This window comes from Nothobranchius furzeri, chromosome 11 (assembly GCF_043380555.1).
Source record: "Nothobranchius furzeri strain GRZ-AD chromosome 11, NfurGRZ-RIMD1, whole genome shotgun sequence".
Taxonomy (NCBI): domain Eukaryota; kingdom Metazoa; phylum Chordata; class Actinopteri; order Cyprinodontiformes; family Nothobranchiidae; genus Nothobranchius; species Nothobranchius furzeri.
The window spans coordinates 20,803,665-20,818,471 of record NC_091751.1 but is presented as its reverse complement, the minus strand read 5'-3'; the positions used below and the strand labels follow the sequence as shown (position 1 = coordinate 20,818,471).

Genomic DNA, 14,807 nt, shown 5'->3' with positions numbered 1-14,807 from the left:
CTGCCTGACATTAAAGAGAACTGCCTGTAAGACAAAACTTAGGCAAAAAAACTCCTTGGAGGCGCTTTACACCGGAAGCTATTCTGTTAGACTCAAGCGGTTGTTAGCGTTGCAGTGCTGTCGTGGTAAACAAAAACGTTTAATTTAGGGGTGTACCCCTGTGTTGGATATTACAGAAACAATTGAGAGGTTTGTTTTCATTCTTTACTAAATCAAATGGCAGTGTGGGCAAAAATAAATCACCTGTTTAAACTTTAAACGTCTGGCTTTAGTGCTAGCAGGTCAAACTCATGCTCGTCTCATTAGCTTGTATAGCCATCCCACAGAAACACTGTTGTATGCCTTAAAATGTGTTTAACATGCAAAAGAAGCAGTTACTAAAAAAGTTACAAGATTTGGTTGGTCATGCTTAATGGATGACTGTGTGCTAAATCAGAGTTTTATAACCTGCATGGTGGCGCAGTTGTTAGCACTGTTGCCTCGCCTCGCGAAGGTTGCAGGTTCGAAACTCGGCTGCGACCTTTCTGCGTGGAGTTGCGTGTTCTCCCCATGCATGCGTGGGTTTCCTCCGGGTACTCCGGTTTCCCCCCACAGATCACAACATGCCCTATAGGTTTTAAATTGTAAGTCGCTTTGGGTAAAAGCGTCTACTAAATAAATAAACATAAATGATATCAGCCAAATAAATAAACATGAATATAAATGATATCAGCCGCTGATTATGAAGCATGTCTGCAGATTAAAGTTATATTCATTATTAATCTATTTACAGCCTCAGTCAGCATGGCCTCTCTGTTGAAGCACCTGGTTACATCCCTGACTCGACCAGCAGCCCAGATGACCCTATCAGCAGAAAGTGCCTACAGACGTCTCTGCACACTCACTCTTGCCCCTCGTTCACTGCTACTATCCCCAGCCAGGATCAACTCCATCCCGCTCCCCTCGTCTGTCCTCTCAACTCAGTGTGGACCATCTCTATTGGGACAGTCCCAGAATCTTCCATGCATCCAGCCCTCTATGGGGATGAAAACCAAATCAGCCTTGAAGAAGCGCTGCAAAGACTGTTTCTTTGTGCGAAGGAGGGGACGCTTGTTTGTCTTCTGCAAGACACATCCCAGACACAAGCAGAGGCAGGGTTAGGTTGTTGGGATGTTTAGAAATGTGTGTTATGGCTACAAAAACTGTGCCGTCATAATAAATTACCTGCAAAAGGTTTGTGCTTTCACATCTGTTCTTTTTACTTTTCAAACAGAATTCATGTTTTTATTTTTTCTAAAGGTGCATCATAAACAAATGAAGTAAAATAACATCCTGTGGTCAAATCTGGTTACTGCAGCCCATTTTCTAAAACACACAAGTCACTTTCTCACTCGTGTTTAGTGAATTTCTACGGCTCAGCACCAGATGACGTGTCACTGTAATGTTAAGTTGTCGGTAAAAGGTATTTTTACAGCTGACTTTTGCTAATTTCTGTTAGCATTGTTCGCCTCTATCCTTGTTCATTAGCGTGAAACATGAAGATGTTGTGGGTTCTTAGGGGTACGAGGAGTAACTTCTGAGCCGCTCCTGTTAACTAGCTTAGGATCTTTCCAAAATGCAACTGCATTTTTCTGGCTGGTGTTGAATTACAAACGCTGGTGCTGCAGCTCTGTGGGCTCACAGATTGTAAACAAAGACGTCGTCCCTCTAGCTTTTTGGAAAAAGGAAAAACTGACAATTCCCCAACTTCTTTTTCTGAGAAAGAAATTTGTTTCGATGTAACCTTCCAACAAAATGGAGAAGTTAGGCCTTTTTGCCATTTCACTGTAAAACTCTTACTTATTTTACCTTTAAGCTCTAGAAAACAGCAAACAATAGAACACACAACAGGAATAAATTAGAGAAAGAGACTAGAATCATTTATTTGAAGATTAAAAAAACATATTTGCATAAAATAAGTATTTTGAAAGTTTAGACTGCTGTTAATTTCTATATTTCCTCCACCAGGGAGCGCCAAAGTATATTGGACTAGAAATAATACAGAACAGAATCCCGTTTTTAAACTAGATTCGTGGCATAAGTTGACATTGTGATTAACAAGCTATTCATTCTCAAAACCAATAGCCATGTTCACAACAGCAGTGTGTTTACTGCAAAGCTCTAAAACCCAGCACACCTGACAAAAACCAAAGAAAATGCAAATGTTGTCCAACAAAGAATGAGTGCGACCAGCCCTGCGTGAATAGATTCTCTAAAGGTTAACTTTTGCCAGGTGGAGGAACAAGGAGAATAAAACACTAGCAAGAATACACAACAATACACTTTAATATTAACAGAACATTTTCATTTAGAGCTGATGAACAAGTCCTCTGTAATTTCCAGAGACAGTCAGCCATCTGTGGCTTTGAAGCTTGAGTTTACGCGGACTGTTGCTGTCATCTGGAAAATGAAAGGCTGTGAATGGAAATGGAAGACGGATCAAACATGGCAGGAAATGTGACTTCAAATACCTGCTGTCCTTGCAGGCCCGATCACTCCAAGCATCTAGGACACACATTCCACCGCCTTTGGGTTTATGGTTGTGTGCGTGGGAGTTAAATGTCTAATCTGTAGAAAAGTTTCAAGTTGAATGAGGGAAAACATGTTTATCTAGGGAATTATTGATGCAGCAACTGAAGTGAAACACTTTGTTGGTGGAGTTTGCGTGTTCTTGTTTGTGACTAACTAAATGCAGGATGAGGATTCACAGAACATTAAACATAAGAGAAGTATGACTAGCACCAACTGCTGGCATTCCATTTCTTCAAACTGGAAAAAACAAACAAGATAAACTTTACTCATATTTTAATACATTAGCAGTGGTTTCTAGCAGGAATTAATGACTTTTAAGTTGTACTTTGGGGAAAAAAGCTCCGGTGAACCCGTTTGAGGATGTAGAATTCAGCTGGATATGAAAGTGGAAGCAGACAGCAGGATTTGGAGTCTTATTTCCTGACATTCGGAAATCTCGTCTCTGACTGGCTTACAGCAAAGCGACTTTACCGCTGACTCTACTTGCTTTGAAACATTGATGTTTTATCTCCACAAATGGTAAATCTCCACAATCAGCACAAGCCTGAAGGGGTCCTGTTGTGTGGTGGCGTTGCTAATGCTAATGGTTAGCTTCTAAAAGCTGAGATGTTCTCTGCTGTTTCCTGGACACTAAACCAACAGCAGCCTTCCCCATTGCGAGTCAAGATGTGTGAGTCCATGAATGTTAAGTGACAGTGTGACATAGATCTGTTAGGCTTTTCTCAACCGAGCGTTTTCCTTCTATTTTCTATCAGAATCAAATGCAGGAAATAGGTAGTCTGCTTTCATACTATTACATTCTGTTAGTCAATTTTTTGAGCATCTCAGAAAATTAGACAGTTTTAGTAAAGTATATTTAAACATTACTAATTATATTTTAGAATTCAATTATTTTATTTAAAATCTGTTATCTTTACAGAGACTTTATTTTTTTATTTTCATGTCTGGTTTCTTACAATGTTTGATGCTGATTTCAAAATAAAATACATGGGCACGTTGTTGATTGTAAACACATCTAATTTCGAAAAACAAAACAGATAACAACTAGCTTAGACTTCAGCCTACACTACGTTCATTCAGTACTTTATGAAGGAGTTTAGTTGTGGCCCGTTCATCGGGAGTTGCGTTTTATTTTGGCACTCCTAAACCGGAAGTTGCAATGCTAGCTTTCGTTAGCTTGACAGACGCAGAGAGAAAAACACCGCGCTCTCCGTTTGAAGCGTCGGTCTCCGCCACAACTGGCGAAGAAAGGTAGCTCAAACGGTGCTTTTAGTTTTTTTAGACAAACATTTATTTTATTTTTTATTTTATTTATTTTAGATATTCTTTTGTCAGGCTGTCGAGAATGAAGACATCAAACAGTTACCCCTCAGGAGCGGCTAGAAACCCTTTCGTGCACGAGCTGAAATTCACCATGACTGAGAAAATAAAGGTCAGAGTGATAATAACACCCGGTAACTTTTGTTTAACGCGCTTGTTCTTGATGTAGGCGCGTTTCTAGGTTTGTTTCAGATATTATGTACAGTCAGAAGTTAGGATAATATCACTTATATGTACAGAGACACGCTCTTTATGCCCTAGGGGAGGTGGACGATGTTTGGGCTTTCTTGGAAATGTGGTTGACTTCATGGAGTCATTTTTAATAACTTGAAACAAAAAAATCCTGTAGTTTCCTTAAAGTTTGTTCTTTTAAAAAAATATATATATCGTGAATTGACAGAACGCTGATGCTTGTTTATGTAGGTTAAACAGTCTACAGTCTAAACATATTACAGTTTATTGTATTATTTTCATTGAACCTGATCAGATCTCGTTTATTGGCCCTTCCATGTGCTTTATAATGGGGTTTTATCTGAAACCTGTGGGGTGAAGTGGAAGCTAATGCCCTTCCTCCTGTATGAAGGCACACACCTACCATTCTGAATTTTAATAGACAAAATTTGCATTTCATACATTTGCATTAGGTTTTAAACCGAGCACCTGCTTTTGGTGGGAATAATGCCCACATAATAGCACTCTTAAGCTTTTTATTTCTGTTTGTCACGCACTAATCTAACCTCCTCATGTGATCATATTTAGTTCCTTTTACCTCATCCAGGGGTCTAATTGAATGCTGAATCAAAATGAGTGGTTCACCTCGTACCCTGCGTGTCACCATTACAGCACATCTTAGAAATCTGACCTTCTCAAGGGAAAGCTGAATATTGTGATTAGAGATTACACATGCAGAAAAACAGCCCTTCCTGAAAAACTACCAGGAAAAAAAAAACATGAATGTGCAGTGACCTGTCTCTGTAAATAGTTGAATTTTACTGAAGTTTACACCTGTTCATGTTGCCACATTTAGATATTTTTTTTCTGTCTTTATTAAAATCCCTGAGATATAAATATATGGCATTTTGTCTACAAAACATACGATTGTAAACATTTATCCATATTGTGGGCTTTTCTTATTTTCATTGGCATGTTGCATATAAAAACAAAAATCTGGATTTTATTTGAAAATTGAATTTAGAAAATTCAGTTAAATATGTGACCCTGGTTTAGATCTCTTATGGTGCGAGTACCAGTTTCACATGCTCATGTGTGCAAGTTGACCTGTGATGTGTGCTAATGACTTGGCAAATACACCCAGGTTTAATTATTCTGGATCTGTGCCCAGCTACGTAAAACAGGAAGAGCTTGTATCTTCTGCAGGAATACAGCCATGGATTTGGAGTGTTGTTTTTTTTGTAAAAAACAAAACAAAACAATGTAATCCATTGCTGGTTGCAGAATGAAACTGGACAAAATAATCTAGAAATGCTGATCAGCATCTGTATTATTAAAAAAGCAAATTTATAAAATATGTTTATAAGTCACAGTGACACGTCACTACCATCGACATATATACTGGACATTTCATGTCCATAGGCTCGAATTATAAGTTTCTGTGCCCAAATGGGAGGTTGTCACCACCGCCATTTTGACCGTGTCACAGGTCCTGCCACACCCAGACAATCCAAAAATGGGAAAGAGGTGGAGCTAAAGGTGGGGCTGTTACTAGTGATGCACTAATATGAAATTTTAGGGCCTATCCCGATATCCGATATTGAGATCACTGTTATGACCGATAACCGATATTTGCCGATGTACTGACATTAATGCTTCTAAAATCAGATTTTGTATAGAATGAAAATGATTAAAGATGAATTTACATTATTATGTACACACACCACACACATTTACAGTTCTGAGTAGGGATGGACAATAAGTCAGCATCAATATTGGTATCGGGCGATGTTAGTCATATTTTAACATATCGGTATCGGTTCAATAAATAAAACTGGGCCGATTAACAACCGATATTTTTTCCATCTCTTCTCCATTTGTTTAGCTGTTTCAGAGGGTGAGGGGGATGATGTGTAATTGTTTAGTCGTGTGAACTGTGAATGAAATCATCTCAGAACCGTAAATGTGTGTGTTGTGTGTACATAACAACGTAAATTCAGCTTTAATCATTTTCATTCAGTACAAAATCTGCTGATTTTAAAAGCATTAATGTCAGTGTATCAGTATCTGCAAATATCGGTTATTGGCCACAACAGTGATGTCAATATCAGATATCGGTATCAGCCCAAAAGTTTCATATTGGTGCATAGGGCTGCACAATATATCGAAAAATGATCGTCATCGCGATAACAGGACGTGCGATAGGCCCATCGCAAAGCACTTCAAAAACGGCGATAAATGTTTGGTTCAAACATTTCCATACGTGTCATACATCAACTTTTTGTAAACCAGCTCTGTTTTTTTACACGGAAGTATTATTTGACCAATCAAATGTAGTCCTTCTGATATGCGGCTAATCAGATGGGTCCGTTCACGTAATACGCCCACCCCCTACGTTGACCCTTAAGATGGAAAGCAACACCCGAACTGAGTTAGCGGCGCCGTTCCCTTGTTCGTCATGCTGGCTCAGAGCAACGAACGCACTTTGTGCTGAGGTTTCTGGAATCAGCGCTGCTTTCAAACCTGAACGTGAGTCCGCTTGGTGTCGTTAAGCAGCTGATAATAACCGGGCTGACTCCGACACGTGCCGGTGAACCAACCCACCTCCCTCCATGTCGCTAGTGTTCCACCGGGTGGTGATGTTAGCCCCAGGCTCTGGTTAGCTTCCAGCTAAAAGGCTACAGCACTCTCCTCCCAGTCCCACCCTGCTAAAGAGGGCCTGGAAAAGTTCCCCCACACATCAAAGTGATTTTTCATTTATGAGCTTTTATAACCTTGTTAATCAGGATAGTTGGTTTGCTGCTGCACATAAACTGTCAGCCAGAAGCTCTGCTAGCCGCTTATCTTAGAGGAGCTAGTTCAATTTGTTAGCTTGTTATCAGAATCATAGTTGCAGTTTCATCATCTGAGCTGCTTTTTAAGATCTAGGTAAACTTGTTCAATTTGGGGTTAAAAACAAACGTTTTCACATATTTTCCATGTAGTTTTTTGCCACTTCCTCTTCTGAGTTTCTTCAGTTTCTCTTTCCCTCAAAAAATCTTAATATTCTCCTAGTTTGGCCCAGCACAGTTCACTTCCCAATAGCAGCAACAGCCTTATATCATAACCACTAAAGTGGAGAAAATGCTCAGTAGCAATGAGATAATTTGCTGTTGCATTTAAGTGATGTTAACTATTATTTAACATTTAAACTTACTTTTAGATTTTTTTTATTTCTTCAAAAAACCCTGGTATGGGATGTTTTTCTGTATTTGGAGCATCAGAAAAAGTTTTATGGTGGTGGTGATGTTTTAAAGTCACTGAGAAACTGCATGCATGCAGTTTGTTCATCTTAGGTGTGTTCTTGCTGTGTCATATCTCTAATTCCATGCTGTAGTTCTTTTTTAAAACCCAGAACAGTTTTTTTACCTGTTTTCCCGCTACGTTCAGCGTCAGCCTGAGGAAGTTTGCAGCCGCAAACGAAACGTAGCGGGAAAACGGGTAACAAAACTGTTCTGTGTTTTAAAAAAGAACTACAGCATGGGATGCAGTTTGTTGTTTTGCTGCTAATACAGTAGCAGGTGCAGCTGCTAATACAGTAGCGTGTGCAGCTGCTAATACAGTAGCAGGTGCAGCTGCTAATACAGTAGCGTGTGCAGCTGCTAATACAGTAGCAGGTGCAGCTGCTAATACAGCAGCAGGTGCAGCTGCTAATACAGTAGCAGGTGCAGCTGCTAATACAGCAGCAGGTGCAGCTGCTAATACAGTAGCGTGTGCAGCTGCTAATACAGTAGCAGGTGCAGCTGCTAATACAGCAGCAGGTGCAGCTGCTAATACAGTAGCGGGTGCAGCTGCTAATACAGTAGCAGGTGCAGCTGCATATTTTTGCAATAAAAATGTTATGTTGTAATGGAATTCATGCATTAGGTTTTATTCGCTTTGAACCCAGAGCAGACGTCACACGCCAGACGACATCAACACTGCATACTTTAGTATTTACTCATTTATCGTGAGTAATATCGATATCGCAATATTAAACACTGCTATCGAATATCGCAGGTTTTCCTAATATCGTGCAGCCCTATTGGTGCATCACTAGTTCTGAGATGATTTCATTCACCGTTCACATGACTAAACAATTACACATCACCCCCTCACCCTCTGATACAGGAAAACATATGGATGAGATGGAAAAAATTAATGAGAGTGTTAATCGGCCCAGTTTTATTTATCGAACCAATACAGACGTGTTAAAAAAGGACTAATATCGGCCGATACCGTTATTGATGCCGATATTTTGTCCATCGTTTGGAACAGTGTTGGAACAAATGAACCAGTGTAGCTACTAGCTAACTTAGCTAACCCAAGAAGCTAAGAAGGGCTCCTTGGACTGGGGTATTTTATTTATTTATTTATTTATTTATTTAGGAAGTGGGTCAATACATATTAATGAACATTTCAATAAATGTAAATATGCCAGATTATAGCCTTGGGCTAATTTCCATCTGCAGACCCTCCGGCAGGTTGATGTTAGACACAAAGTAGTGTAAACATACAGAGATAGTATTTACAAATCATGTGACAGAGACAAAAACTGTCATCCCATTATACAAACACAAACAAATGTCAAAGAACGTGGACACAGAGAACAACATAGACAGCAATAACGGAAACACATCAATTGTATTGCACAAACCCCGATACTGCATATTCCCTGACTGTCGTGAGATTACATTCACCCATTAAACTAGCAGTTGTTTCCCTTTTAATACTGTACCAACTCTTTTCCCGGACAAATATGAAATATAAATATTAGACATGATCACATGTTTGTGTGTCCCTCAGCCGCTGTTTTAAGCGACTCTTAAAGATGTTTAGACTGGTACTTTCCCTTACAGATAGTGGAAGACTATTCCAGAATGTCACTCCCTGGTATGACAGAGCAGTCTGTGAAAAGGTAGTCCGCCTGAATGTCAGTTCACAGTCACCTCTAGCAGTGGCTCGAGTCAGTCGAGACCCGACAACACTGCTAGACTTTTGTTTAATAAAATCACTCATTGGTGGTGGCGCCAGGCCATGTATAACTTTATATATTAAACAGGCCGATTTAAATAATTTAAAATTAGTAAAATTTAAAAACTTGTATTTATCTAAAATTTGACAGTGGTGATATGAGAGAGGTTTTTTATCTAATATTTTCAATGCTCTTTTGTAGCATACTTCAATTGGCCCAATAGCAGCCGAGCTCGTATAGGACCAACTGGTAATACAATATTCAATATGAGCCAGTATCATAGAATGCAGGAATGTAATCGCTGCCGTGTGTGTTAATGACGATCGGATATATCTAAAGTTCCGTATATTAACATTAACAGTTTTCACTACTTTACTAATATGTTTTTTAAAAGTTAATTTAGAGTCTAATCGCACTCCCAAATACTTAAACTCCTCAACATTAATTAATTCATGTGCACCCAAGCAAACTTTTCCTGCAGCTACGGTTGTCTTAGGTTTACTGAAAAACATTGATACGGTCTTGTTAAAATTAAGGCACAGGCATGAGTCATTCAGCCATTTTTGTAAATCACGTAATGCCAGTGAAAGCTGATGGGCTGCATCATCCGGAGTTTCGGCTTGCGTAAAAATTACTGTATCATCAGCATACATAATTGTGTCCACATTTGTACATACATTAGGCAAGTCATTTACATAAAGTGAAAATAACAGGGGACCCAAAATTGAACCCTGGGGAACACCTTGCATGCAGTTAAGATAGGGTGACTTGCTATTCTTTATTTGCACACATTGTTTTCTATCTGATAAATAAGACTGTATCCATTTAACAGTATGATTACTAAAGTTAAATGTCGACAGTCTAGACCAGAGTGTATGATGATTGACAGTGTCAAATGCACGTTTGAAATCGAGAAAAACTGCCGCAACACAACGACTCTTGTCTAAATAAGATTTCACTCTCTCAACAAAAACACAGACAGCCGTTTCAGTTGAATGAAGAGTGCGAAATCCAAATTGCATAGGATGCAAACCCGGATCGGAATCATTAAGATGTTCAATGATAGATTTAGCAACCCACTTTTCTGCTACCTTTGAAAAGATGGGCAGTATACTAATAGGTCGATAATTAATAGGGTCTATTTTATCACCCGATTTATAAATTGGTGTTACTTTCGCCACCTTCCAACTCAAAGGAACGACTGCCTGCGAGATTGATAAATTAATAAGATGGGTCACAGGCACCAAAAGACTAGATTTATAATGCTTTAAGAAATTTGTGTCAAATCCAAAGTCATCCTTTGCTTTAGAACTTCTTAATTTAGATATTATATTTTCTGCTTCACTTTCCGTAATTTTCTGAATATTGAACTTTGAGTCTGGTAAAGAATCTTCCTCTTCGGTGCCGATATTCCCAATATTTTGTCGATGGTCATCAGAATTAGAAAACAACTGTGCAATTTCATTAATGGTACTTTGGAAGAAATCATTTAATTTAGTAGCTAGGCTAAGTGGTTTCTGACACTAGTTCACTGGCAAATTTAAGTTCAAGGTCCTTCTCTGCATTATGCTTACTGTTACCAAGAAGTTTGTTAATATTTTCCTAGATTAGCTTACAGTTTCCTTTGGCATTATTAATTACAGTCATGAAAAAATTTGCTTTTGCCATTCTCAAGGTTTGTGTGACTTTATTCCTTGCAGATATAAAATGTAATCGATCAGTATGTAATCCAGATTGTAACGATTTTTTGAGTAACCGATCTCTAAGTCTCATAAGCTGTTTACACTCAGTATTAATCCAAGGCAATGAATAAACTCGTTTCTTTAAAAGGCACTCTTTCTGAAACTGTGACAAGACCCCTTTAATAGCAGAGTATACTAGATCACAACATTTATTAGTGTCATCATATGTTAGTATGCTATTCCAGTCCAAATTATTTAGAGCAGCTGTTAAATGTGGCTCTTGATTTTTGGGAATGAATGCTTGTTTTATATTCGTCCTTTTACTGAAACATCTCAGTCGTTTTTTAGTTAGCTTTCTAGAGAAGAATATGGCATTGTGGTCCGACAAGCCAGTCAAAAAGTTATGTTTTTATCATTCTATCCGGTTTATTAGAGAACACCAGGTCTATTAGAGTTCTAGAGCGATTTGTTATTCTAGTGGAATCATTGATCATTTGTTGTAAACCAAAATTATCTGTGATTTCTTTTAATTTCTTTCTGTCGCTTATGTCATCCCAATTTACATTTAAGTCTCCCATTAGGATAAGTTCATTACTGATGTCACAAGAATTTAGAAGTGCCTTGAATTGGTCATAAAAATCCACTTTCGCTGAAGGTGGGCGATAAAGACATAAAACAGTAAATGACATTTCTGCTGAGAGTGACACTTTAACTCCAACACATTCAATAGAGATTTCATTAGGCCAGATTATTTGTGTACATTTTAGAGAGTCCTTCATATACAACAACACCCCACCCCCCTTTCCTTGATGCCTATCTTTTCTAAAGACATGATAACCTTGTATAGTTATCAGTGCTTGTGGAGAAGAGGGTGTGAGCCAAGTTTCCGAAAGTCCCATAAAATCAACATTTGAATTAACGAGAAGATGTTCCAGTTGTTCCCTCTTAGGGGCCATGCTGCGTATGTTCAGATGGCCACCTAGCAGCCCTTTGACCTTATACTGTGGATCCCAAATAGTCCTAGCTTGATTAAGAGTCTGAAATAACTTAAACAATCGATGCTTTTTAAACACAGGGTTCCTCTGTATAACCATAGGTAAGATAGGTTGTGTTGACTTACTAAGTTTAGTTGTAATCGGGCTCCGCAGAGTTGGTATTAGACTAGGAGGCTGCTGTAGACCTGGAAGCAGGGATGGTGTTAGTCCAGGAGACTGCTGTAACCCAGGTACCAGTGGTGGTGTTAGTCCAGAAGGCTGTTGTAGCCCAATTGGCAATGGTGGTATCGGTCCAAGAGGCGGCTGTAGCCCAGGTGGCAGCGATGGTGTTGGTCCAGTAGACTGCTGTAGCCCCGGTAGCAGTGATGGTAGCCCAGGGAGCTGCTGTAGCCCTATTGGTAACGATGATGTTAATCCGGGAGGCTGCTGTGGCCCAGGTGGCTGCGACGATGTTAGTCCTGGAAGCTGCTGTAGCCCAAGCGGCATTAACGATGTAAAACCCGGATGCTGTTGCAGCCCAGTTAACAATGATAGTATTGGAGCCTGAAGCTGCCGTAACCCAGGTTGTAGTAATGGTGTTAGCCATGGTAGCAGTGTTGGTGCTAGCCCAGGGAGCTGCTGTAGCCCAGGTAGCAGGAATGGTGCTAGCTCATGAAGCTGCTGTAGCCCAGGTAGCAGGAATGGTGCTAGCTCATGAAGCTGCTGTAGCCCAGGTAGCAGTGATGGTATTAGCCCAGGGAGCTGCTGCAACCCAGTTAGCAGTGACTGCGTCAGCCCAGGACTCTGCAGCATTCCAGGTAGTAGCGATGGTGTTATCCCAGGAAGCTGCTGCAGCCCAGATAGCAGTGATTGGGTTAACCCAGGCAGCTGCTGTAACTGTAGCACAGGACTTGAGACAGGTCCGGGGTTACGCTCAACATCGCCAGCCAGAAGTATTATCAACAGGAGATTCACAACCCCCATGTATGATCTGGATACCGTTTTAGCACATTGACCTGGGGGCGGCCTAGCATGTCCACAATCCAGGATTCCTGAATACAAAAGATGTTGGCTCCTCTTGGCTGGGTAGAGAGTTAAATTAACCATTTTCCGTGGATACATTAAGCTGAAAAAAAGGTAACAAGACAAGAAGAGACCAAGAAAACATGGCAAAATATATAAGATATTTCTTTTTTTCGGCAAACACACAGGACCTGCCTGACTCTGTGGCTTCACCCTGTCGGCCATGTTGATATTCATGTATCTCACCCGTATGGCAGACTGGCTCCTATGCGAAGCTGTAGTCATGCTAGTTGCCTGTGGAGATCTAATATGGACTGTGACTGTTAAATTACAAGTGGAGCCTCAGACCGCTGTAATCGTAGCCGGGGGCCATGGCCGTTTACATCAGCTCATGCTCCACGGTCGGAGAAAAGCGGGACACTAGCTACATGCTAACTCAAAGCTAACAGAGTTTTTCCATCTGTTTTCAGCAAGAAAATGTGGTAGAGTGACTCCAAAGTAAAGGCACCTTAAGCCTGCTTAGTAACAAAATCATAGCTAGGTAAGCTGACTGAGGATATTGGGCTTTGCTGGTCCACCGCGGTGCAAAAATCGCGTGTCCGCCGTTGTTGATGGTCCCTTCTCTGGAAGTCGGAGATCAGCTGGACATTGTCCATATACTAACCCAAAGCTAACAGAGTTTTTCCGGCCGTTTTCAGTGAGAAAAACATAGTTGAGCGACTCAAAAGTGAAGCAGTGTCAACTAAAGGAGCTGCGGTGATTCTGTGGTCTCCCTCAGAGATCCACAATTGACCAGCATGAGTACAGACTACAGAGTAATCATGAATGTAAACTAGATCTATTAAACCTAAAATGTTTTTTGAACCAAGCTGTAAACATGTTTATTTCTGCTGTAAAATCTGTGTTTTAAACATGGGAGTCAATGAGAATTTGCTCACTTCTGCAGCCAGACCCTAGTGGACGAGGATAGAACTGCAGTTTTAGCCACTTCCATGTTGACTTCAAATTAGCTGCAGAATTATGGGGGCTTGGTCACTCACTACTCACACCGATGAATTCAGATGTTAGCTGTGAAACGTGTTAGAATGGAGATTTTGCTCTTCGTAGACCACTGCTTTCCTAAGTCAGCCATTAAATCAATGCAGAATCTGCAGGATCATCCTGGTGGGGATGAAATACCTCCTCTCCAATCAAGCAGACTGGTGGATTCACCTGCCAGGTGATGAGCAGCATCCAATGACAGCACGTCAATGCCCTAAACACATTAGTGCCTCCTCTGAAAGAAGAATTGCATCTAAATAAAACTGAAACTAAAACAAGAAATTTACTTACAAGGAGGTAAGAACTAATTTAAAGCTTTTCAAGAAAGTTGCATTAGAATTGAATAAAGTGTTTGTGGACAACGTTCCTACCCTGATATTTTGTTTTAATTCAGAGTGATCTGATTTAATTCAAGGGACAAACATTTCTAACTACAGCAACTCAACCATATGTTGGTCAAATCAGTTCATTAAAGGAGCCAGATCATGCTGTTTTAAACCTTTGAGAGCCAAGGCTCAGTATATGATAACATATTACCAATACATCATTGAGATTTCATTTATCTTAAACATGAGTTATCTTCATCAACCCAAATTTATACCTGGAAATGAAGTGGTTAGTTTCATTGAAGCTCCGCCCACGCCAGCTCTGACAAAACACACCCACAGTGTGTGGTTTTGCCACGTGCTGATGCCGGTTCAACTCCCGGTGTCGGCAGTAATTTATTTAGCCACCTGAGTCAGATTTCATGTTTTCATATTTTAGTTTTATTGATTATTTACTGCAAAATATTTTGTGTCTCTAAAGATCTTTGAATTTGATCATCTCCAAGCAGCATTTTAGATGATTTACTCTGCTCACCTCACATCAGCTAAATGATCAAAGAAAGTTAAAAACGGATCAGTCCTTATATTATTTAAACAGTTCACCAATAAAGGGTTGAAAACATAATACTGGCAAGTGTAGCTTAGAAAAAAAAAATTACCGCAGAGACTGAGAGTTGAACCGATGTAAGGTCATAGCAAAACATCATGCCAGGCAGTTACTCAACCA

The 14,807-nt window shown here is 39.9% G+C and overlaps 1 protein-coding gene across 1 annotated transcript in view; it reads left to right on the top strand.

Moving 5' to 3' along the window:
• Positions 1-3,496: 3,496 nt before the first annotated feature.
• Positions 3,497-14,807, top strand: part of lpcat1 (lysophosphatidylcholine acyltransferase 1) — a 74,803-nt gene continuing 63,492 nt past the window's right edge. Inside the window, exons 1-2 of the mRNA XM_070556204.1 lie at positions 3,497-3,801; positions 3,886-3,982. Coding sequence (XP_070412305.1) covers positions 3,710-3,801; positions 3,886-3,982 — 189 coding nt within the window. The 5' untranslated portion in view covers positions 3,497-3,709. The remainder of the gene's footprint in view (positions 3,802-3,885; positions 3,983-14,807) is intronic.